At 44.0% G+C, this 23,080-nt stretch overlaps 1 protein-coding gene across 3 annotated transcripts in view; it reads left to right on the top strand.

The window, feature by feature from the left end:
- Positions 1 to 22,639: 22,639 nt before the first annotated feature.
- Positions 22,640 to 23,080, top strand: part of CAMK2A (calcium/calmodulin dependent protein kinase II alpha) — a 204,394-nt gene continuing 203,953 nt past the window's right edge. The window contains exon 1 of one of the 3 annotated variants that reach the window (XM_061617364.1): positions 22,640 to 22,833. In XM_061617364.1, the coding sequence (XP_061473348.1) occupies positions 22,772 to 22,833 (62 nt within the window). In that variant the 5' untranslated portion in view covers positions 22,640 to 22,771. The remainder of the gene's footprint in view (positions 22,834 to 23,080) is intronic. The other 2 variants (XM_061617361.1, XM_061617363.1) reach the window with 2 other exon arrangements.

Genomic DNA, 23,080 nt, shown 5'->3' with positions numbered 1-23,080 from the left:
ATGAAACTGAGCTTATCATACTTTGGACACATCATGAGAAGACATGATTCATTAGAAAAGATAATAATGCTTGGAAAAAGAGAAGGAAGTAGAAAAAGAGGAAGGCCAAACCAGAGATGGATTGACTCCATAAAGGAAGCCACAGACCTGAACTTACAAGATCTGAACAGGGTGGTTCATGACAGATGCTGTTGGAGGTCACTGATTCATAGGGTTGCCATAAGTCGTAGTCAACTTGGAGGCACATAACAACAACAGCAAAATACTGTGAAATACAATCAAATGAGAGCAGAAGAGTCCCCAGCCCCTTCAAAGGGGGGGAAATGCCATTCTAAATCCCCAAAAGCAACATGTGGCACCCAGGCATCAAGATACACTGCCCCTGCCATGAGACACTCTCCTAGGCCGTGACGAACCTCGACCCCCTTCCTGGGCCTGCCGTGGAGAAGGTTAAGGAAGGGGAGGCAGCATCCCTCTTTCTTTTCTTCCCCCAGGCAGGCAGGCAGGCAGGCACGCCTCGGATGCACTCCACCAGCTCTGCTGCCCAGAGCTCCGCGTTCCCACTCCTCCTCACCCATCTCTCCCTTGGCTCAGCAGCGGCAGCAGCGGCATCCCTGCCTGGAGGCCCTGTTGTGGCCGCTCCCACCCAGCAGCGCCCACAGCATGCGGGGTGAAGCGGGGCATCCTTTCCGGAGCAGGGGAACCGGCTCCAGAGCTAAGGAGGAGCCGGCCCAGCCTGGCCTGGCCTGGCCTCCACCGCCACCGCCTCTTCGTGGCTCCTGCTGAGGCTGCCAGGCCGCTCGGGCGCCGTCTCCTAGCAACCGCACCTGGCCCCGCCCACTCCCGAGACGGCACCCAAGCGGCCTGGCAGCCTCAGCAGGAGCCACGAAGAGGCGGTGGCGGTGGAGGCCAGGCCAGGCCAGGCGGGCTCCTCCTTAGCCCCAGAGTCCCCCTGGGCCCCCGGAGCTGAAGCGCTGACGAGTTAAGCGGTTGGGTTGGGGAGGAATCGGCCCCCGGTTCCTAGGGGCGGGGCGGCTCTGGGTGTCACCCCTCTCTTGGTGTCACCCGGGTGCAGGCCGCACCGCCCGCACCTCCATAGTGATGCCCCTGTCTGCAAGCCGCCATGAGTTCCAGTTTTGGAAAAATGGCAGGGTATAAATAAAGATAATAATAATAATAATAGGATTAGAAAAAGTTCAGAAAAGAGCAACCAAAATGATGAAGGGGATGGAGCAACACCCCTATGAAGAAAGGTTACAGCATTTGGAGCTTTTTAGTTTAGATTCTACCTTTGGGTCCCCAGATGTTGCTGGACTACAACTCCCATCAGCCCCATCCAGCATGACCAATGGTCAGGAATTATGGGAATTGTAGTTCAGCAACATCTGGGGACCAAAGGTTGGGAAAGGCTGGTAGGGAGAAGGTGTGCGAGAGGCAACATGATAGAAGTATATGACGTTATTTATGCATGACAAGGAGAACGTAGATAGAAAAATGCCCCCCCTAATACTAGATATTGTGGACATTCAATGAAGCTGAATTTTGGAAGATTCAAGACAGATAAAAGGAACTACTTATTGACACAGCACATAGTTAAACTATGGAATTTGCTCCCATGAGAGGACCTGATAGCCACAAACTTGGATGGGTTTAAAAGGGGATTAGACAAGGATAAGAGAGCCAGTATGGTGTAGTGGTTAAGGCGTTGGACTACGACCTGGGAGACCAGGGTTCGAATCCCCGCATAGCCAGGAAGCTCACTGGGTGACCTTGGGCCAGTCACTGCCTCTCAGACTCATGAAAACCCTATTCATAAGGTTGCCATAAGTCAGAATCAACTTGAAGGCAGTACATTTACATTTAGACAAGGATAAGGCTATCAGTGGCTACTAGTCATGATGGCTATGTTCGACTTCCACTGCTGGAGGCAGTATGCTTCTGAATACCAGTCTCTGGAAACTGCAGGAGGGGAGAGTGCTGCTGTGTTCTGGTCCTGCTTGTGGGCTTCCCACAGGCATCAAATTAGCCACTGTGAGAACAGGATGCTAGACTAGATGGGCCACTGGACTGATCCAGCAGGATCTTATATTCTTATATTTATGTTCTTAACAATGCAAGTGCAAACCACTGTCCTAATCCATTTGTTCTGAACATTCACACAAGAAATGGCTACAATATGACCTATTTTAATACAGCGGCAAAACAGACAGGCACTAGGTTGTATAGATATGGAAACACTTTGATAGGTATGGTAGCACTTGCAACATAAATATAAAGATACATTAAAAATATTCGGGTCACAATCTGACCAAAAGTACAGCGCAATCCTATGCATGTCTATTAAGAAGCAAGGCCCATTGAGGTCAAAGGCACTTAATCCTGGTAAGTGGGTACAGGACTGCAGTCTTTAGCACTTTTAAGTCTCATTGATTTCAGTGTGTCAAATTTAAGCACATTCGTAACCTACCTATTGACATTAAAGGGGGGCAAAAGTGCTTAGTTTGGCTAGATTGTACCCTTTATATCTCATCTACAACAACTTAAAATCAGTCTTATTTTAGGAAGTCAGTATCTAGGACTTTTAATTTTTCTAACTTGTCAAAACTCAAAGGACAATATTTTGCAACTAAAAGGGCCAAAAATGTATATTGACTTTTCTTCCCAATCTCATTCCTTTGGGGGGGGGGAAATCAGCCGAATTGTTGTCATGGGTATAGCCTGACAAATAATTTAGAACTCATTCTAGGTTAGCAGATTAACCCAGTAATTAGAATTAAACTATGCACAAGTTATATTCCTAAGCATACTTATTTGGATTTACTTTGGAATAAGCATACCTGCTGGCCAAAACCCAACAGAGAATAAAGCCTACTCAAACCCACTGATTTCAAAGGCTTTAAGCACACAATTCTCCATTGCATTGTGGCTTATATGTCTGTTTGTGTATGTATAGTGGAAACCTCATTTCCACTAAGAAAAAATCCCAAAGCAGTGAACAAAATTTTAAATCATTTAAAAAATAATATCATGTATTTAATATAGTTAGGATTGGGCTGCAGATTTAATTCCAAAACGTTTGTTCATTTGGAGGATGTAGAAAAAGGGACTGCTGAAATCTCCTAGTCCCAAAGGAGAAAGGGATCATTTGAGATGGGAGACGTCAGAAACAGAAGAGTACTGGAAAACAGTTTCCAGGGAAAAATAAGAGGAGTGAAGATGAATCATCTTTGACTAACCTATCCATTTAGATAAACAAGGATTTATGCAATGTTGACTGCAAGTCTGCATCAAACAAATGCATAATTGTGTCAGTGCAACAATAATTTAATATTTCAGTAAAATAGTCTAGGATGACACGGCTTTTGAGTACCTATAAATTTCCTGTGAAAGAATATCAGACCTAAGAGACCAAAGAAAAACAGTTGTTTAATGACATGCACATGCAAAATTTTTCTTCAGACTGTATGCAGGCTAGTAACATAACACTCCCAAAGTTACAAAAGTAGTGCTAGTTTTCCAATGCGTAACAGCTACAGTGATATCTAGAAAGTGGATATTAGTAAATGCAGTAGCTTGGCTTGCACTTTCCTGCTTTGTGGCTTTGAGTTTTGAAAAAAGCATTTAGGGAGCCCCCTCATCTCCTAACAAAATGAGAATGATCTGGTTTGTGAATCCCACTTCTAAGGCTAGTTTCCTTGTGGGTACAGAACATTGGAGATTTGAGGCCAGAGATGGAGAGCCTCAGGCCTGGGGGCCAAATGTTGCCCTTTAGGCATCTCCATTTGGCCCTTGGGATTCTCCCTAGGCCATACCCTGCTTGAATGTTTTTGCCTGGATTGAATGTGTCCTTGAACTCTGATAATGGATTTTGCTTACCTGAACAGAGGGTAGAGAGGAGTGTGTGAGTGTGTGTAGAAATTAACCTAGTATACAAAGATAAAATTTACATTCATCATTCTGCCCACTTTTGCCTCTGACCCACTTCTGCCGCCACTAGCATGTGGTCCCCAGAAGGTCGGTTAGAAGGGAATGAGGTCTCAAAAAGGTCTGAAAAAGGATCCCCACCACTGCTTTAGGGCATTCTCTTTGGTGATATCTGTTTAATTAAAGATATATTAAGGGAGATGGGAGAGCAAGGGAGCACTCACACAGAGTGTGCTAGCCTGTAAAGCTGCGTCAGTTGCAAACAGTATAATGTTCAAACCAGTGGCGACCTCTTGCTCCATGTCAGTGGGGCAGTGGAATCCACTTCCGGTTCTAGCCTGAACTTTCAAGGTGCTTTAGCTCCTTGGACAGCTCCTTGAAAGTTCAAAATAAAACCTGGAGCAGATTCCACTGCCCCACAGGCATGGAGCCAGCCCCCGTCACTGCTTCAAACCTCCTCCCAGCCTCCATGCCGCCAGTCACCTACAAGTGTCAACTTTCTTTCTGTTTTGCTGACTGCATTCCAGACTCATTTTCCCAGCCGCCACCAATGAGGTGCCACATATCCATTCAGTAGCCACCACCACCATCACCAGTCCAAAGCTATCCATGCTAATTTCTGCAAGCAGCTTCATAGAATCATAGAATAGTAGAGTTGGAAGGGGCTTATAAGGCCATCAAGTCCAACCCCCTGCTCAATGCAGGAATCCAAATCAAAGCATTCCCAACAGATGGCTATCCAGCTGCCTCTTGAATGCCTCCAGTGTCATGCCCATTAAAGGCATGTATTTAGCTATTAGCTATACAAAAGCCTTGAGAAAATGTCCTCACTTTGGGAGGCCATAATATCAGTGCATATCAAGGCCCTCCTTCAACAAGAATAATGGAAGTAGCAGTTTTCTTTCCTGCACTTCAGCAGAGCTCTTAAGCCCGTCCTCAACTCTTAAGCATATTATTCCATTTAATGCCAACTCCTCAGTGCCCAGACGGTTGGAGCCTGCACTGCCTGCTCATATGGAGCAACAGATCATTATGCTAATGGCAGGCCTGATCCTTCCTTCACATCACAGCCCTGCTGATGATTTCTTCCTCCCCCCCCCCGAGCTGCCAGCTTTGTTCAAGCTTGTACCGTCTGCTCTCTTCTGTCTATCACTACAGAGCAGATCTCTCTCTACTGCTGAAAACTGCTTGTCCTCAGCATGCATTCCAATGGTCATTGCCAGCAATGTGCCACTATTTCAAGAGGGGGGTTCCTTAGGTTTCTTACTAGTCAGCTCCTCAAAGGGTGGTTTCCATTACCTCACATGGTGCTGTGCTGCTTGCTCTCCACCCTGCCAGTTGTGCTCAGGGCAGATTTCACTGCCTTCTGCAGTGCCTGTACTCTGAGTGAGGCTTTTGAAATAGCTCCTGTCGCATTACAGCTTATGGCCTAAAGCCCCAAGCCTTGCTTTGTTTGGATCACATGCCCCAGAATTTTGGAGATTTTTTCTCTCCAGCCAGTTATCCAGTCTTGTGATTTATTGCATCTTAATTATACGTCTGATTCAAACAATGCACAGCACATGGCATTGCTTGTTACTTTCCAAATACAAAATGTCCATTACTGAAGTCTCATCTGCGCATAGTCTCGGGTACACGTCCTTCCAGAGTCCCAAGGAAAGTATGTCTAAACTTTTTATTTTATTTATTAAATTTGTTAGTTGCTTTTCTTCATAAAAATGAACCCAAAGTGACATACAATAAGAAAAAGATTAAAACCAATACAAGACTAACACAACTAAAAAGTTTAAAAAATAGAATACATGGATAAGAGGGTAGAACAAACCACCCCCTAGAAGAGGCTACAATGTCAGAAACTCTCCAAAAATTTAAAGGCAAATGCCTGGGAGAAGAAGAATGTTTTTTCCTGACACCTAATTATAGATAATAATGGCACCAGCTGTGCCTCCCTGGGGAGAGCATTCCATAAGCGGGGGGCCACCACTGAGAAGTTCTCATGTCACCTACCTCTGCACCTCCCTTGGGGCACACAAAGAAAGGCCTCAGATGCTGAATGCAGGGTCTAGGTTGGTTCATATGTGGAGAGGCGGTCCTGAGCCATATAAGGCTTTATAGGCCAAAACTAGGAATTTGAATTGAGCTAGGAAACTAATTGGTAGTCAGTTCAGCTGTGCCTAAATTGGTGTTATGTGCTCAGACCATCTTGCCCTAGTGAGCAATCTCGCTGCTGAATTCTGCACCAGCTGCAGTGTCCAGACTGTCTTCAATTTCTTGGGAACGGTTTCAGTTGATGCGGCCTGATGATGTGGACAAGGTGCTTGCGATGATGCGGCCAGCAACGTGTCTTCTCGACCCTTGCCCTTCTTGGCTTATTAAAGCTTGCCGAGGGGGTCTGAGTGGATCCAGAGTGTGGTCAATGCATCATTGCGGGAGGGAGTGGTTCCAGCTGCCTTGAAAGAGGCGGTGATTTGACCGTTCCTGAAAAAGCCCGCCCTGGACCCATTGGTTTGTGACAACTACCAACCGGTTGCAAATACTCCCTTTTTAGGGAAGGTGATTGAGAGGGTTGTGGCGCAGCAACTGCAAGTACTCTTGGGTGAAACAGATTATCTTGACCCATTCCATTCTGGGTTCAGGCCTGGTTATGGGACTGAATTGGCCTTGGTCGCCCTGATGGATGACCTTTATCGGGAGAAGGACAGGGGGAGTGCGACCCTGTTATTCTTACTTGATCTCTCAGCGGCTCTTGATACCATTGACCTTGGTATCCTTCTGGGCCAACTTGGTGAGATGGGTATTGGAGGCACTGTTTTACAGTGGTTCCAATCCTATCTCCAGGGTCGTTCTCAGAGAATAGCATTGGGTGACTGTCTTTCAGGCTCCTGGCAGCTGTGCTGTGTGGTGCCACAGGGTACCATCTTGTCCCCCATGCTGTTTAACATCTATATGAAGCCCTTGGAAGCAGTCATCGGGAGCTTCAGGGTGAGGTGTCAGCAGTATGCTGATAATACCCAGCTCTATTTCTCCATAACATCTGAATCAGGAGAGGCCGTGCAAGCCCTGGACCTCTGCCTGGACTCGGTGGTGGGCTGGATGAGGGCCAGTAAAATGAGTCTGAATCCTAGCAAGACGGAGGTGCTGTGGGTTGGTGGCTCCCGAGTTTGGATAATTGGTCAGTTGCCTGTTTTGGACGGGGTCGTACTCCCTCTGAAAGAGCAGGTCCATAGCCTGGGGGTGCTCCTGGATCCATCTTTGTCACTAGAGGCCCAGGTGACCTCAGTGGCTAGGAGTACCTTTTACCAGCTTCGGCTGGTGAGATAGCTGTGGCCGTTTCTGGACTGGGATAGCCTGACCACTGTTGTCCACACACTGGTGACCTCCAGGCTGGATTACTGTAATGTGCTCTATGTGGGGCTGCCCTTGAGGTTGGTCCAGAAGCTGCAGCTTGTGCAAAATGTGGTGGCGAGACTGCTCACTGGAGCACGGTATCGCCAACATGTCTTCCCACTACTGAAAGAATTGCACTGGGTGCCCATTTGCTACCGGGCCAAGTTCAAGGTTCTAGTTTTGGTGTACAAAGCCCTATACAGCTTGGGACTAGGATACCTGAAAGACTGTCTTATCCCTTACATACCCAATTGATCACTGCACTCTGCAGGTGAGGGCCTCCTGCAGATACCATCTTATCAGGAGGTTCATTCTGTACAATATAGCAAACAGACCTTTAGTGTGGCAGCACCTACCCTGTGGAATTCCCTCCCTTTGAATATTAGGCAGGCGCCATCTCTGCTATCTTTTTGGTGCCTTTTGAAGACTTTTCTTTTTCAACAAGCCTTTTAAGTTGAGACCTATCCCATTCTGTGTCTGTGTCAGAATTGCTTAATATGTTTTTTAATAATGTTTGTAACCCTTTTAAAAAAAAGTTTTAAAAATGTTTTTAACACTGTTTTGTCTTAATGTATTTTAAGATTTGTTTTTATGATGTTTTAAAGTGTTTTTAGTGCCTTGTTTGCCGCCCTGGGCTCCTGCTGGGAGGAAGGGCGTGATACAAATTAAATAAATAATAATAATGACAGCCCCACATATAATGCATTGTAGTAATCTAGCCTAGAGGTTACCAGAGAATAGACAACAGAAGTCAGGCTATCCCTGTCCAGAAGCTGATGGAAGGCACTCCTTGCCACTGAGGGAACTTGAGCCTCAATCGACAGTAATGGATCCAAAAGTACTGCCAAGCTACACACCTGCTCCTTCAGAGGGAGTGTAACCCCATCAAGAGCAGGCCGTGTACCTTCCATCCTGTCTAGGGAACCACTCACTAACAACATCTTAGTCTTATCTGCACTGAGCTTCAGTTTATTAGCTCTCAACCAGTGCACTACCAAGACAAGACATCAGTCTAGCACATCCACTGCCACACCTGGAGATGTAGAGACAGAGTTGTGTGTCAGCATATTGCTGACAATGCACTCCACATCTCCAGATGACCCCACTCAGCAGTTTCATGTGGATATTAAATAGCATGGGGGATAAAATCGAACCCTAAGGAAGCCCACACTGAAGGCTCAATAGGGCCAAACAATACTCCCCAAGCACTACCCTCTGAGTGTGACCATCAAAGTAGAACTGGAAGCACTGCAAAGCAGTGCCATCCGCCCCCAAATTGGACAGTGTTTCCAGAAGAATACCATGGTTGATGGTATTGAAAGCTGCTGAGAGATCAAGGAGGATTAATAGGGACATGCTCCCCCTATCTTTCTCATTAGATCATCATACAGGGTGACCAAGGCAGTTTCTGTGCCAAAACCTGGTCAAATTCCTGATTGAAATGGATCTAGAAAATTGGTTTCATCCAAGAGGGCCCACCACCACTCACTGTAGGGCCTTGACCAAGAAGGGAATATTAGTTTGACATTGCAGACATGCAGAAATAAAGCCAAGGGGTTCTGGTTCTGGTTCCCTGTGTGGACAGACACACATAGACACACACACAAGAAAGAAAGAAAGAAAGAAAGAAAGAAAGAAAGAAAGAAAGAAAGAAAGAAAGAAAGAAAGAAAGAAAGAAAGAAAGAAAGGCACATTGATCCCTAAATTTTCATTAAAAGGCAATTGGATGGGTGGGCAGTGGGCAGAGGGGAAGTCCCTTTCCTTTCCAAAAGGAAAACATTGTGAACAGTATCATTCTTTTTCAGGGTTTCCCCCATCTTTTTATTCTGCAGCAGGCACATGTAGCCTCCCACCCAAATTTAAACCAAAGCTATCCCTTGCCACATCCATGCCAGACCTTTATTTCACTTTACACAGTCATGGCTTCTCCCAAAGAATCCTGGGAAGTATAGTTAGTGAAGGGTGCTGAAAGTTGCTAGGAGATGCCGTGTTCCCCTCACAGAGCTTCAGTCAGAGCAGCTGACTGTTAAACCAATCTGGTCACTCTCAGCACCCTTCACAAACTACACTTCCCAGGATTCTTTGGGGGAAGCCATGACTGTCTAAAGTGAAATAAAGGTCTGGCATGGGTGTGGCCCCCTGATTATCCAAAACCAACAGCGGTGAGTCTGGCTTTTAGAATACTGACAGTTGATTCTTACTGAGCATGCCCGGCACTATAATAGACTTCAATGCTAAATTTCTTAAATTAATTAAAAATCAACCAGGCATTTTTTAACCTTTAAACTGCAGAAGATGAAGGTCAGAGTATGGGGCAAGGTCAGGAATAGGATTACAGGTACACTGTGAACATGGCTGATTTTTAATGAATTTCAACAAATTATAAGACCTCTGACAGAAAAAAGTCCAAAAGGGGTCTGGATTTTTTAAAACCTCTTTTTACACTTTAGACTCTCGATTCTCTCTGACTGTTTTGTGTATCACCATGAAAATTTAGAGGGTTGTTAAGCAAGCATTTCTAAGTTCAGGACTATAAATCTTGTAAGATTTTGTTTTGAAATGAGTTTATGAGAAGCATCAGAATGGCATGAGGAGGTATTTTCCATGTAACATTGCGGAATGTGAAAAATCCATGCTGATTATAGTATACAGCCGCTCATGCATAAACCACTTGCACCCACAGAACTATGTAACACTCCTCTCCCATCTCTCACATGAGAGGGGCCCAGTTCTATACCAGAGCAGGCTGTCAACTGGGGGGGGTATGACATAAAACTATTTCCACCCACTCACTCCCAACTAAATACTGTAATCTAAATAATCAGAACATACATGGTATTATACAACCTCAATAAGTGCAAAGACCTTCTGTGTCTGTTTCCATTTTGATGTGGGAAGAGAACTGTGGTTTTTTTAGTGACAGTTGGCTGGAGTTGGAGCCTTCTTTGGGGAATGTTCCTGCCCGGGGATGTCATGCATGATTAGAAGTTGTGCTCACTCCCAATATTCTCCACTTGTATATTTGTAAGTAAGCAGACAAAAGTCTCCAGTGCTGTCCTTTATCCAAAGTAAACTAAACTCTTTTTGGGTGGACTCCTTTTGCTTCTAAGCAAAGTGAGAAGCACTTATGGAGAGTACTTATATGTTACTGCCATTATTCACATTATCTCATCATTATGAGAAGGAACAGGATGACAGGATGATTTGCCCTACTGATTTAAGGGGCTAGTTATGGGTTCTGAAGGCAGACATGATTTTCACCAAGTTATCAGCTGTACTTTCAATCTCCCAAAGGAGTTTGGTTATCTATAGTTTCATCATTTCCATGGTGCTTCTCACTTTCAGCACAGTAGTGAGTAAGATCCAGATGGCGTAGGGAACTTGTAGGCAAATACAAGGACCATTGTGAATTCTCAGCAATGATTCCATAAAACCAGTTTTACGGGCAAGACAGAGATGACTGCCCCTGTGAAGACACTTAGTGAATGTGAGGGGGGGAAAGGGGAGAATTGTTGCCCTATTTCCAAACCCCACGTGTCCAGCTAAAAGTCTGAAGATATCCATGTTCGGATGGCTTGTATCGGTGTAGGGTCTATGCAGACAACAGGATCAATACAGGAGTGAGCCCAGAAGAGAAACTTTCCCCTCACCTCCATGCATTGAGTGTACACATATATGTTCTCTGAACAGGGCTAGTGATGATCTGTTCACAATAATCAGACAGCATATTCATAACATCATGTTGCTATCCCTAGGAGAAGAAAGCTGTCACTACGGGGGTTGGGGCAGGGGAAAAAGAGAGAGTCCATTTTTGTTAGGGTGCTTGTTTATTAATGGAAGCCTGTTAATGCCCATCAAGGATTTTGGTTGTATGAGGTCTCAGCTGGCCTCTTCTAATCTGTCTTTCTTTAGTAGTGTTATAGCACTGGGGAGGGGGAGTTGGGATGGATATCCTGTATCTGGAAATTGGGATCTGCAGTAGGAGAAACCTGATATAATGACTAAGGCAGTTTCTTTGTTTGGTTAATAGGTGTGTCAAGTATCCAACCTACATGTCAAATATTAGGCCAGGAGAGCAATGTGTTGCCATAGAAACAAGGATATCCCTCCCCCCTCATATGGTTGGTGCAGGGGGTAGATTTTATGTGAGTCTGAGGTAAAGTTGGAAGTTGGAAAAATACAGAGAGGCTTGCCTCCCTCTCTGTGCTGAACCCCAATCTCTGGCTTGGAAGACTCCCTTAGAAAGCTGATGGGAAAGCAAGATCTGTGGGAGTATGAATGCTAGTAATTCCTCCATCTTACACTCAGATTATATATACGTGCAAATAAAACCAGGGGTTCCTGCACTTACCCAGGGCTTGGTTTCCTTAGAATGAAAGTCAGGGGAGACTTTCATTCTAAGGAAACCAAGCCCTGGGTAAGTGCAGGAACCCCTAGAAGTCTTGCACTGCTTGGAGATTGGGGTGCATGCACAGTATATCAGTGAAAGGACTGTGTACTAGTTGGCCCAAGACATTTTGCTTCCTGAGGCAGAGCAGTGAATGCCTCAGCCTGCCAAGGTGATTAGTACCCAAAGCCAGTGAAGTTATTTTGGCACCTGAGGGAGAATATCCCACCAACACCTTCCTCCCACACTGGCAATAAAAATACTACAACAACAAATTAAATACCTAATAATTTGCTGCTCTTTCCTGTCATTCAAAATCAACGGCCTGAGGTGGTTGCCTCCCTCTGCCTTATGATACAGCTGGTTCTGGAAGGGAGCCTGTGGTGAAAAGAGTGTTTCAGCTGATTACCCCAGCTCTTTCCACTCCATCCTCATCACATCCTTGTTCACTCTAGCTCTTCAGTGCCTCCACTGGAAATATTAGATCTCGCCTCTTTTTTCTCTGTCACCAGCCCCTTGATCCTTCTCTGGACTTATCTACAAGGGGTTTACTGTGTGTTTACTGCTACTCACATCTCCTATTAATTTGCATGGTTCACATAACGTTACCGGCAAACAGAAGCTATCACACAGTTTTCCCCCTATAAATCCGTACTAACCCAGTCCACTGATAATATGAAAAGGGGAGGAAAAACCATATCCGCTGTATTGCGCTCCTCCTTGCAGATGCTTTGCTGCGATGCTGTTAGGTGAGTGTGTCAATCATTCCCCTCTGCACACCCACTATTTCCTCCTCCCTTCTTTTCTTTCATGTCAAGTTGGCTGACAAGCTACTTCCAGCTGCTGTCCTCTGTTCTGCTGTCCTTTTTTATGTTGCTGCAAATGGTGCCATTATTTTTCTTTCCCCCCTAACTTGTGTGCAAAAGCATAACACTGCTCAAACAAAGACTTGTATTTCAGCTGTATCGTACCAAGGAAAATACAAATAATTGCACTTCCTGGTTGTTATTTTTTTTAATGGAATCTACTGCAGCTGCTATAACAAACTGAGCATGCTCGGTAGCTAAGCAACCATAGGGAGTGGAAATATTAAATTAGAGGGTGTGGTCATTAGGAAATGCATGATTGATCCTTCCCCTCAGTGTGAATAGAAGGCACCATGTTTGCAGCTGCCATTGAGCCTTTACTGTGGACGGTGCAAATAGAAAACGGTAGTAAAAACAGAGTCTTTAGTACAAAATAATGCTCCCATGTGGATAAGCCCTCTGTCTTTCTCTCCCCTCTTCATTATTGTGCCAACAACATCTGTCTTTTCTCTTCCTCACTGCCCACCACATAGGTAGTGCTTTATATTTCCTCATAGGAATAAATGGCAGCCATTCTCTTCCTAGGTGAAAGTAAAGGGGTGTAGTTTTAAAGCACCATTAGGGTCAGGGCTAACTCTGTTCCTCATGCCTACTGATTCCAGCCTGAAGCATCAAGCTTGTTCCTCTCTGTAAAGGCCCCTCCTGAGCAATCTTAGTCGCTATTGTTCACATTGCAGAAAGCATGGGAGATGGAAACAGTTAATGGAAGCAGGTGTACTGCTAGTGACTGCCTCAATAATCCAAGCAAAGGTACCAAGTCCCTTTTGGTAGACATTGGCTGATTGCTCTCGATGGCAGGCCTTAAAGATGTCTAGGAGACTGCTGGAAGATAGGGAGCATTTTGGGAAATGGATATTCCCCCCCCCCATGAGAATGATGTGCTCTAGGTGGGTGCATCTGAGGAGAATCTATAGTTTGTGGGACGCTGACAGACAGCTGAGTTTAGGACTCTGTAGACTAACAGTGATTTGGGGTGCTGGTTGTTTCCCTGGAGGAGGAAGGAAACCAAAAAAGAGACACACCCAGGTGTTACTGGTAATGGGCTGTTTATGAAGCTCAACATGTTTTGGAGAATTCTCCTTTGTCAGGAGCTAAAGACAAAACAGAATTTAAAAACTTACTATAGTTTAAGGACTACATCATTATCACAGATAAAACAGGACAAAAGTATCTCCAACATCACTTAGAACTGTACACTCAGGAATTTCTCTTACAAAAGATATATCCTTATGCATTGAATCACAATGTTTTTGCTTCCCTTTTTTACCTTGTCTCCCTGGAGACTTGATGTGGGAATAGTGGATTTTGGCTGTGTGTTGGAATATTTAAGCAGTGCCTCTACTTGTGCTCAGCGTCTACTTAAGCTCAACTATGCTCAAATTTGGACAGTCCTGCACCCAAGGAACTTCTCACCACGGAGAAGTGAAGTGAGCTTAACGTTGTTTGGGGTGAGCTTAACACTATTTTAGTTAAGGTCACATGACTCCTGCTCTTGGATGGTACACAGGAAATTCTGAAAAGTTTCTATCTAATACCTTGTATTAAAAATTTTGTCCTGAAAATATAACATCCTTATCTAAACTGGACAGCCTTTCCTGCACTGGGGATCTTAAAAAAATAGGTTATTTCTTCTGATGGTAACCTATGAAGTGTGATGTTATGTACTACTGCAGAACCACTATCAAGTCACCCTAATCTGGATATAGCTATGTGTATTCTAGAAACTATTTGGGCAATTCCTCTTTGTTAGCACCTTCTGCAAATTAAAGCAAAATCAAAGTTTTTACATCTCCATTGTTGTTGTTTTAAAAATGATGTTCTTTATTCTAATCTTGCTCACATTTCACAGTGCTTCACTGAGCCTGCTGAGTGTGATTAATCAAATAATCCTCCCCATCATTACTTCTTCATTAGCCTAATTTTTTCTCAATGGCTGAGGCTCTCTCATTTTCATGCTTCTCAGTTCACTTCCCAACACCACAGGAAGAACCTTGCTGTCTTAAGTTCTGGTGACACATCACTCACTCAGTCAGAAACTGACATGCTGTCATTCACTCACCTTGCTGATTTTCCATAACCAATATTTATAGTGAATATGCTGAATCCAAAATCCCGTCCCTCTCTCATACCCAAGAAACTGCTTATAGTTTTACTCTTTTACTGTGAAAAGCTGCTTGAAATCATCTCTCTAATTATGTGTTCAGAGGACGGCAATGGTAAACCACCTCTGAATACCTGTTACCATGAAAATCCTATGAATATATCCAAAAGATTCACAGGGTCGCCGTAAGTCCTATTTCTCCTTTTCATCTTCTTTAGGTGAGGCTGTCAATGTGCTGAACCAATATCTGGCTGCGACAATGGACTGGATGAGGGCTAATAAACTGAGACTCAATTCAGACAAGAATGAGATGCTGCTAGTGGGTGGTTCTTCTGACCGGATGGTGAATGTTCAACCTGTCCTGGATGGGGTTGCACTCCCTCTGAAGGAGCAGGTTCATAGTTTAGGGGTTCTCCTAGAACCATCTCTGTCACTTGAGGCTCAGGTAGCCTCAGTGGCACGGAGTGCCTTTCATCAACTTTGGTTGGCGGCCCCTATCTGAACAGGGATAACCTGGCTTCAGTTGTCCACGCTCTGATAACCTCCAAGTTAGATTACTGCAATGCACTCTATGTGGGGCTACCTTTGAAGACTGTTCGGAAACTGCAGCTTGTGCAAAATGCAGCGGCCAGATTGGTAACAGGGACCAGACGGTTCGAACACATAAAACTGATTCTGCCCCACTTGCATTGGCTGCCTGTATGTTTCCGAGCTCGATTCAAGGTGCTGGTTTTAACCTATAAAGCCTTACATGGCTTGGGACTACAATACCTGATAGAACGCCTCTCCTGACACAAATCCACCCATACACTACGCTCAACATCCAAGGCCCTCCTCCGGGTGCCTACTCTGAGGGAAGCTGGGAGTCTGGCAGCAAGGGAGGGGCCTTCTCCGTGGTGGCCCCCGAATTATGGAATGATTTGTCCGATGAGGTGTGCCTGGCGCCAACACTGTTATCTTTTTGGTGCCAGGTGAAGACTTTCCTCTTCTCCCAGGCATTTTAGCACGTGTTTTTAAATTGTTTTTAAAAATGTGTTTTTAAATTTGTATATTTGTTTTTAATGTTTTTAATTGTTGTAAACCACCCAGAGAGCTTTGGGTATGGGGAAGTATACAAATGCAATAAATAAAATAAAATAAAATAAGGTAAAATAAATAAATAAATAAATAAGTCGTAATCGACTTGAAGGCATATAACAGCAAAATTATGTGTTCATTCATGTTTCATGTAATGAGACCTGGCTACTGAGGGCACCCAGATTTGATAGTGTAAGAGCTGAAAACAAAACACATGAAGGCAATAGAGTAAACAGGTGGCTGCTGGATAATAGCTGTTTCTGGGTTTCTAAATGAAACATAAGTCACTCAATATCCTGTTTTTACCAGTTCAAAACATGGAAACTGTGAAGACGTAATTCCTACATTGGATTAATTTTGTGGCAATGTCTTAACCTAAGCTATCTGAAATTACTCTCAAATCAGATTTGCTCCAAACTCTTAGGGCGTATCTACAGCACAGACTTGAAGTCTTCTCCTCTCCACAGGGAACCTTGGGAATTGCAGTTCTGTGAGGCTCAGGCTAGGCTTCTCTAGAAGAATTAATATGTCCATGGCCTAAGCACCCTGACAATTCTAAGCAACCTCTTACATTACAATGTCTAGAAACTATAAAAACAGGCATATGCCCTTAGTACAAAAAACATTGGAATATTGCAAATACTTACTTGGCCACAAAGAGGCAAGAAAAATATTATCTTTGGTGTAACAACATGTGTGTGTGTGTGACTCAGTGTCACATTAGAATGTCTGTGCCTGTGTAAATGGGAGTGTGCCTAATTTTATAAGGGACAATCTCCTGGATTCAATTATATTTCCATTGTGTTACTGCAATAGGTACTCAGCCCTCAGTCCCTTGCTGCTGGCAATGGCATACTTCTTTAGTTCAGATTTAGCACTGATGGCATTAGACATAATGTGTTGCTGTGAGGGGTTGCAATTATTTGGCAAGGTATAAACAGAAAAGTATATACCAAGGCAAACTCTCTCCCAAGGTGATGAAAATCACTTCCCAGGTCTCCATCAGCTCAGCTGGCTCTCCCTTGCACATTTCACTCTGCCGTGTCATAGAAGGGGGGAGCAGAGAAGCCCAACCCAGTTTTGACAGGTATCTGTGGACCTGAATTGCAGTTGTTTGTTCTCTAGCCAAGGACTGGGGGGAGGTTCTCTACAGAAAGAGACAAAGTTGAAAAAGAGATTGTAGTGAGTTTGTGTCAGTATTGCAGCACTGTACTGACTGGAAGTGGGGCCTCAGGGAGAATATTTAAGCAACTCCAAGAAGCTTTCACCAGCAAGCACAGAGCCAAGAACGTAAGGCCATATGAAGAGCCCTGCTGGATCATACCGAAGGACTATCGTACCAAAGTCCAGCATCCTGTTCTTCACTGTTACCATCTAAATGCCTCTAATAGACATCAATGCCCCTATTTTTCTGGACTGAGGGCCAAATTAGACATGTGCTTAATAAGTAGCAGGAAGGATCATGTACTCTGCATGTATAGAGGATGCTTGCTCTTTAGCCAGGCTGCTTGAAACTGCTCTGAGTGCCCAACCAGATTTGTGCTTAATATGTAGGAGGCAGCTATGTATCTTATTTTTCCTTAACTAATTACGGAGGACAGGAGGATGTGTGTGTGTGGAGCCTGAATCTTATCATGAAGGGTGTCTCTCTTCATTACCCCAGCGACATCAGCTTTGAATGGCAATTCTCCCTCTCTGAGGGCTAGGAGACTAGGAGACAAATAGGAGACCTATTTGTGCCAATGGGAACTTTCCCCCTTAAGGCTCCTAGCCATGAAGGGGATTGATCTTCATTCCGATCTCAGCGGGCAAGTGAAGAGATAAGCCTCCCCTTCACAGTTACAATTGGAATCCTCTGCCCCTGTAATTAGTTAAGGGAAAACAAGATACATAGCTGCCTGCTACATATTAAAAGCTTATGCTAGTTTGGCCCTCAGAGCAGTTTCAAGCAGTCTGGCTGAACTTTGAGCAGCACCTATGTGTGAAGTGTATGCAATGCTGTTTGAAACAACTTTATGTGCCTATTCCGTCATGTATACCTGTGCCAATGAGTTGCATTTGATAATGGTATGTATAAACCCAGCACGACAATCACATGTTCCCGCTTCAGACAGGTTGGTACATATTATATACGACTAATTTGCATGCTGCATAATTGTTAATGTGTGAGGCATACAGAACTTTGTACAAGTCAATAGAGCAACAATATTCTAAACTATTACCTGTTCTAGAATCTTGACAGAATATTAAGGCTAATTCTTTTTCCATGTTGCAAAAAGCCGCACAGCTGTAATGAGCTCCTTTGGGCCCGGCAGTCTAACCACCTCATTCTAGTCTAGGGCTGCCATATTTTCTTTCTCCCATTCGGGCAGACTACTTTGTATAGTATGCAGATTATTTACCAAGTGTGCAAATTTTATTATTTTATGTGGAAAATATACATTTGTTTAGTTTTTAAACACATCTGCATGCATATCAATGGAGCATAAGACTTCTGCATGCAACTGAATGCTGGGTTTGGATTGGGAGTTTGATGAGACAACTGAATTAGACTGAACTCTGTTATGACATAAGGTGTGTTTTATGTGACTTTTCTTTTTGAAGGAAATCCAGACCACCAATTGAAAGAAACTGACCAGAGGGGGGTTATGGTGGTCGTGGTGGTAATTAAAACGGATTCTACTACAGGATATATCAAAGCAATATCTAATAAGTCTGATGTTCAAACTACACATTGTTGGGTTTTAGGGGACAGGGATTGCTTAGATAAATGCGGTTGGCAGAGCTGTGAAGTTTTGCAGCAAGCGGCAGTGTGAGAGGTATGATCAACACTTTCCTTGGGGTTGTTTTTTCAATCCGCCTTCCTCTCCCCACCAACATGAGTCCCCTCCTCCCCCATCCCCCACTTTGCAGTTTCAAGGTTCCTCCTCCCCCCGAAAGATGTGCGCTCCTGTCTTTCAACAGTGGAGTGCGTTATTACTCCCATTAATTTTTTAAGGTAGTGAATTAGGATGGCCATGTGTCTTATTTTGCAGAGGGCAGTCCTGTATTTGAAGGACTGTCAGAGTACGGTTCTCTCTTTCCAAGGAATCCCCCATCTGAAAGGCTGTCCAGTCCAAGTCCAGTCTAAAGATAAAGACCCCTATGAAGGGAGACCAATACTGTAGGGGCCTTGAAGTTGCCCATTAACAGCTAGTGCCTGAACAGCACACTGAACAGGTACAGTTATATAAATACAGATTTACTGTATTTATATTTAAATGAGAGTAATTATTTCTAAATTTGCAGCTCTGTGCCCTCTTTTTTGGCGGGGCAGGCAATGTAGAAGTAGTCTCCCTATAGCACTTGCCCCTGGGAGCTGAGCAACTTCCCATTCCATTTCTTTGGTTCTCCTACTTCTGCTGGAAGATTAGGGCTAGTGAGAGCATAATGGTAAGGGTTCGTTAGCCAAAAAAGTAATCTTCCAAAAGGAGTTGAGACATCACCAACATGCCTTGTTTGCAAATCTCCCTGTGGCATCTAATTGCTGTTGGTAGACAGAATGCTGGATCCCCTGATCAATGGTTCTGACCCAGCAGCACTTGAAGTCTTATTCCTAGACATTACAAGACCTGTCTTCCAAGCTGGGCCTCTTGCCATTTGCTGACAAATTGTTCACAACACTATTTGATGCCATTTAAACAAACATCATTCATTAGTCACTGCAGAGGTAACCGTGTCAGAAATGCGGAGAAATAGAATCTGCTTTTGGCTTTAGACAAGCAGTTTAGATGCTGCCAGGCCTTAGGCTGCTACCACCCCTCCACTTCCCAGATCCCCTTCTGCAACCTCCCCCCAAACATGAGCTCTCCACTTTTCAGTCAAATATCCTCCTACCATGTTTGAAGAAAGGAGCCTGATTCTTTCAAGGAACATGTCAAAAACACTGTAATTTTATGTTCCTCTCTTCTGACTGAATCAAGGCTGTTGGTGGATGGAGCTGAAGTGTATTGTGTGGAGGAATAAAAAGAAGCTGTTTACATGAAGATGGCAAGGGTGCAATTAAATGAAAAGTCAGTAGGGGTTGCCTTTCTCTCCCCCATTCTTAGTCCCCACTTTTTGGCTCTTGTTTCTTTGCTCTTAGCCTTTCTCTCCCATTTGCCCTACTGGAAAAAGAATTGTAGCTTGGGACTTGATTTCACCCTGGTTAGTTTTGCAGCTTTTCTCCTTTACTCTTTCATGTCTATGGAATGGGATGCAAAACTGAGAGAGAGAGAGAGAGAGAGAGAGAGAGAGAGAGAGAGAGAGATCTAGAATAAATCTGCACAAACAGTAAATTCACTTCTTTACTTAGTGTCAAAACTGCTTTGGAACTTTGATGCCACTGATATTTACAAATGGAATGTGAGTGGCAGGCTTGCTTAGTGGTGAAACATTTCAAAACATTTCAGATCTGGCTGCAACTAGGATGACCCATCTACCTTTTATGCTAGTTTTGGGTCTCTGTGTATTCTTTACTTAAACAAATAAACCAAATCAAAGTTCTGCACCAAGGAAAGTTGAATTCTGTGAGTTGTATGAACCATGCCTAGTAAATACATGTGTATATATTTGCTGATTTTGCATAATTCATTCAAACTTATGAGACAGCTGAAGTGTTTTAGGTTAGATGGAAGGTGGTTGGGTGGGATGGGATAGATGTTTATAAAGCTACGTATGATGGAGAAAAGTTGTCCTCCCTCTCTCATAATACTGTAACCTCGGATCAGTCAATGAAATGGACTGGCAATGGACTCAGGACAGACAAAAGGAAGTACTTCCTCATGCAGACACGTACTTATTATATAGAATTTGCTGCCACAATGTCTAGTGATAGCCTAGAAGATGGCCTTAAAAGAGGGTTAGACAAATTCATGGAAGACAAGGCTATCTGTGGCTGCTGCTAGTGCAGGTTCAAAACCAATATTAGTGGAATTAGTGGCTGGAGTTATATACTCACTTACCTGGGAGTAAGTTCTATTGAATTCAGTGGCAGTTACTTTGGACTACACATGAACAGGCCTGTATTGTTAGTACCAGCTGCTGAAGAGTGACAGCAGGAGAGGGTGATTGCCTTCATTGCCTCTAGGAGGCCACTTCTGGAAACAGGATGCTGCTTAGATACTTGGTCTGATCCAGAAGGGCTATTCTTAACTCCACTTTCCTGCATTCTACTCCTGTTAGTCATGGTAAGGTGTTATGCAGGGAAAGCTCAGTCTATTGGTAGAACCCCTATAGCCCCCCTTATAGTTTACAGCAGACATTGCCCACACATTTTCAAGCTTAACTATGCCACCATGAGGGCTAGAAAAATTGCTTTAAATGTCAAAGCTCAGGTTGTTGACTTCTGCACTCAGTATATTTTGCTGTTTGAATGGAATACCAGATACCCCTGAATAAAATTCTCTGGGTTGTTGTCACCATTTTTTTGGGGGGGGGAGAGAAAACTTTCTTAATGTGCAAGCATCTGGGTCATTAATACCTGTAATCGCTGGTGAAGCATGGCTCCCACTGAGCATGTTGAATTTTGTCTGTTTTGAAACCTACCAATCAATAATAGAGCTTGCTGGAGAAAGGGGGCACTTGGATTTTAAAGCACAATTTAAAAATGAACACTCCAGTAGGAGAGTTTAGCATCTGAAGGGAAATGAAATAGCTCCACATTAGTTACTTTTTCATTACATATCTTTATGGATGGAAATGCTGAAAAATATGAACATTAGAAATCAGTAAGCATTTGCCACACAACTCAGGAGAGTTAATATAGTATAAAATAGTTCTCACAAGCATTACAAAGAAGAAGAAAAGCCTAAACATGTTTAGTATATTTGTTCCTGTGTGGGCGACCTTTTAATCTGTGAGAAGGCTGGCTCATCCTATTCCCAACTGCTAGAGAGCAGGATTTCAGGGTTATTGGCAGAAGATATGGCTCCCAATATGTAGCCATACTTTCCGGCATCCTTAACTCAGCCCACACTCCATAATCACTCCCACGTAAGGACTGATGTCTGCTAGGCAACCTGTCCCTCCATCTGGATGCTTTTCCTCAACAGCAGCTGCATATAACTAACAACTGTATCATGCAGTTCTCTCTTTCTCTCTCCCTGAAGTGTTTTTCTTTTTAAGTGCCAATGGCAAAAACAGAAAGTGCATGAAATCTGGGACAGACAGCCCAGTGGGAATAAAGCTCAGTTGCTGCTTTGTAGAAGGTTTTGCAGATTCTGAATTAGTTTTAGCTACTCCATCTACAGAAATTGGAGAATTCTGACCACTTCATACTTTATTAATTCAAAAAGTGTGGTATATCTCTTTAAAGGTACCCAGTTCTAGTGGTCCTACGTAAGACTCACAAGAGCCTGCAGAAGTAGTCCCCACTATCTCCACCAAAAGTAGTTGTGGCTAAAGGAAGCATAATGTTTCTTTAAACCCTGGAAGTATTGCAGTTACCCAGGCAACACAGCAATACCTGTCTTTCTGTAGAATAAGATGCAGTTGCCAGGGCAACAGCACCCTGTCTTTCCAGAGACCATCCTGTATGTGGAGATGGCAGTTTCCATAGTAACCTTTTTGCCCCAGTTAATTTTCAGTTCCTTGACTGAATTTGCTTTAATATTTATATTTTAGTTGGGGTTTTTTTAAAGCCTTCTTCAAGTCATGTTCAGTTTTCTGGCTCAGGATGCAGTTTGCACAGTCACAGACTCAGGGCGTTAGAGAGCTGCAAAGTGGCAGGCGAAGCAGGTGTTTGGGAAGCAGTTACCCAGGCAACAGAACCAGGGCGTTCCAGAGGTGGTTGCTATGGAGAACTGGATACTGACGAAGGCTTGTGAGGCTGAGAAGACAAATTGCCCTCATCATTATCTGCAGGCTTGTCAATCATACATATTCGCTTATTTACCTCTGAGAAGGAGAGAGTGCTAGCAGCGAAGGGGAAAAAGAGAAAGTGTGTGTGCCCAAGAGAGGAGAGGTGTTCGTGTAAAAACTTCACGCCAGGGGAGGCAGTCACCATCCAGGATGGCAACCATCACCTGCAACCGGTTCACAGAAGAATATCAGCTCTTTGAAGAGCTGGGGAAGTAAGTTTCCGACAAATATGGGGTGGTGGAGGAGAGAATTCTGTTGAAATTGAATGAGAATATTGGGCTGTTGAGCGGTGGTGGGGGGATGCAGGCATCAACCAAAATGGGAACAGCTGGCATCCCAGAAGAAAGAAAAAGCAATGGAGTGAACAATAAAACAAACTCACAGGACAGCGGGGAAATGCAGGCTTTAAAGAGAGTAGAAGGGGAATGCTAGGAAGGAAGAGCCAGTCTTGGAAGCTGG

The sequence above is a fragment of the Rhineura floridana genome, chromosome 3, assembly GCF_030035675.1.
Source record: "Rhineura floridana isolate rRhiFlo1 chromosome 3, rRhiFlo1.hap2, whole genome shotgun sequence".
Lineage (NCBI taxonomy): Eukaryota > Metazoa > Chordata > Lepidosauria > Squamata > Rhineuridae > Rhineura > Rhineura floridana.
Note: the sequence above shows the minus strand (reverse complement) of the source record. Positions and strands in the feature narration are given on the sequence as shown.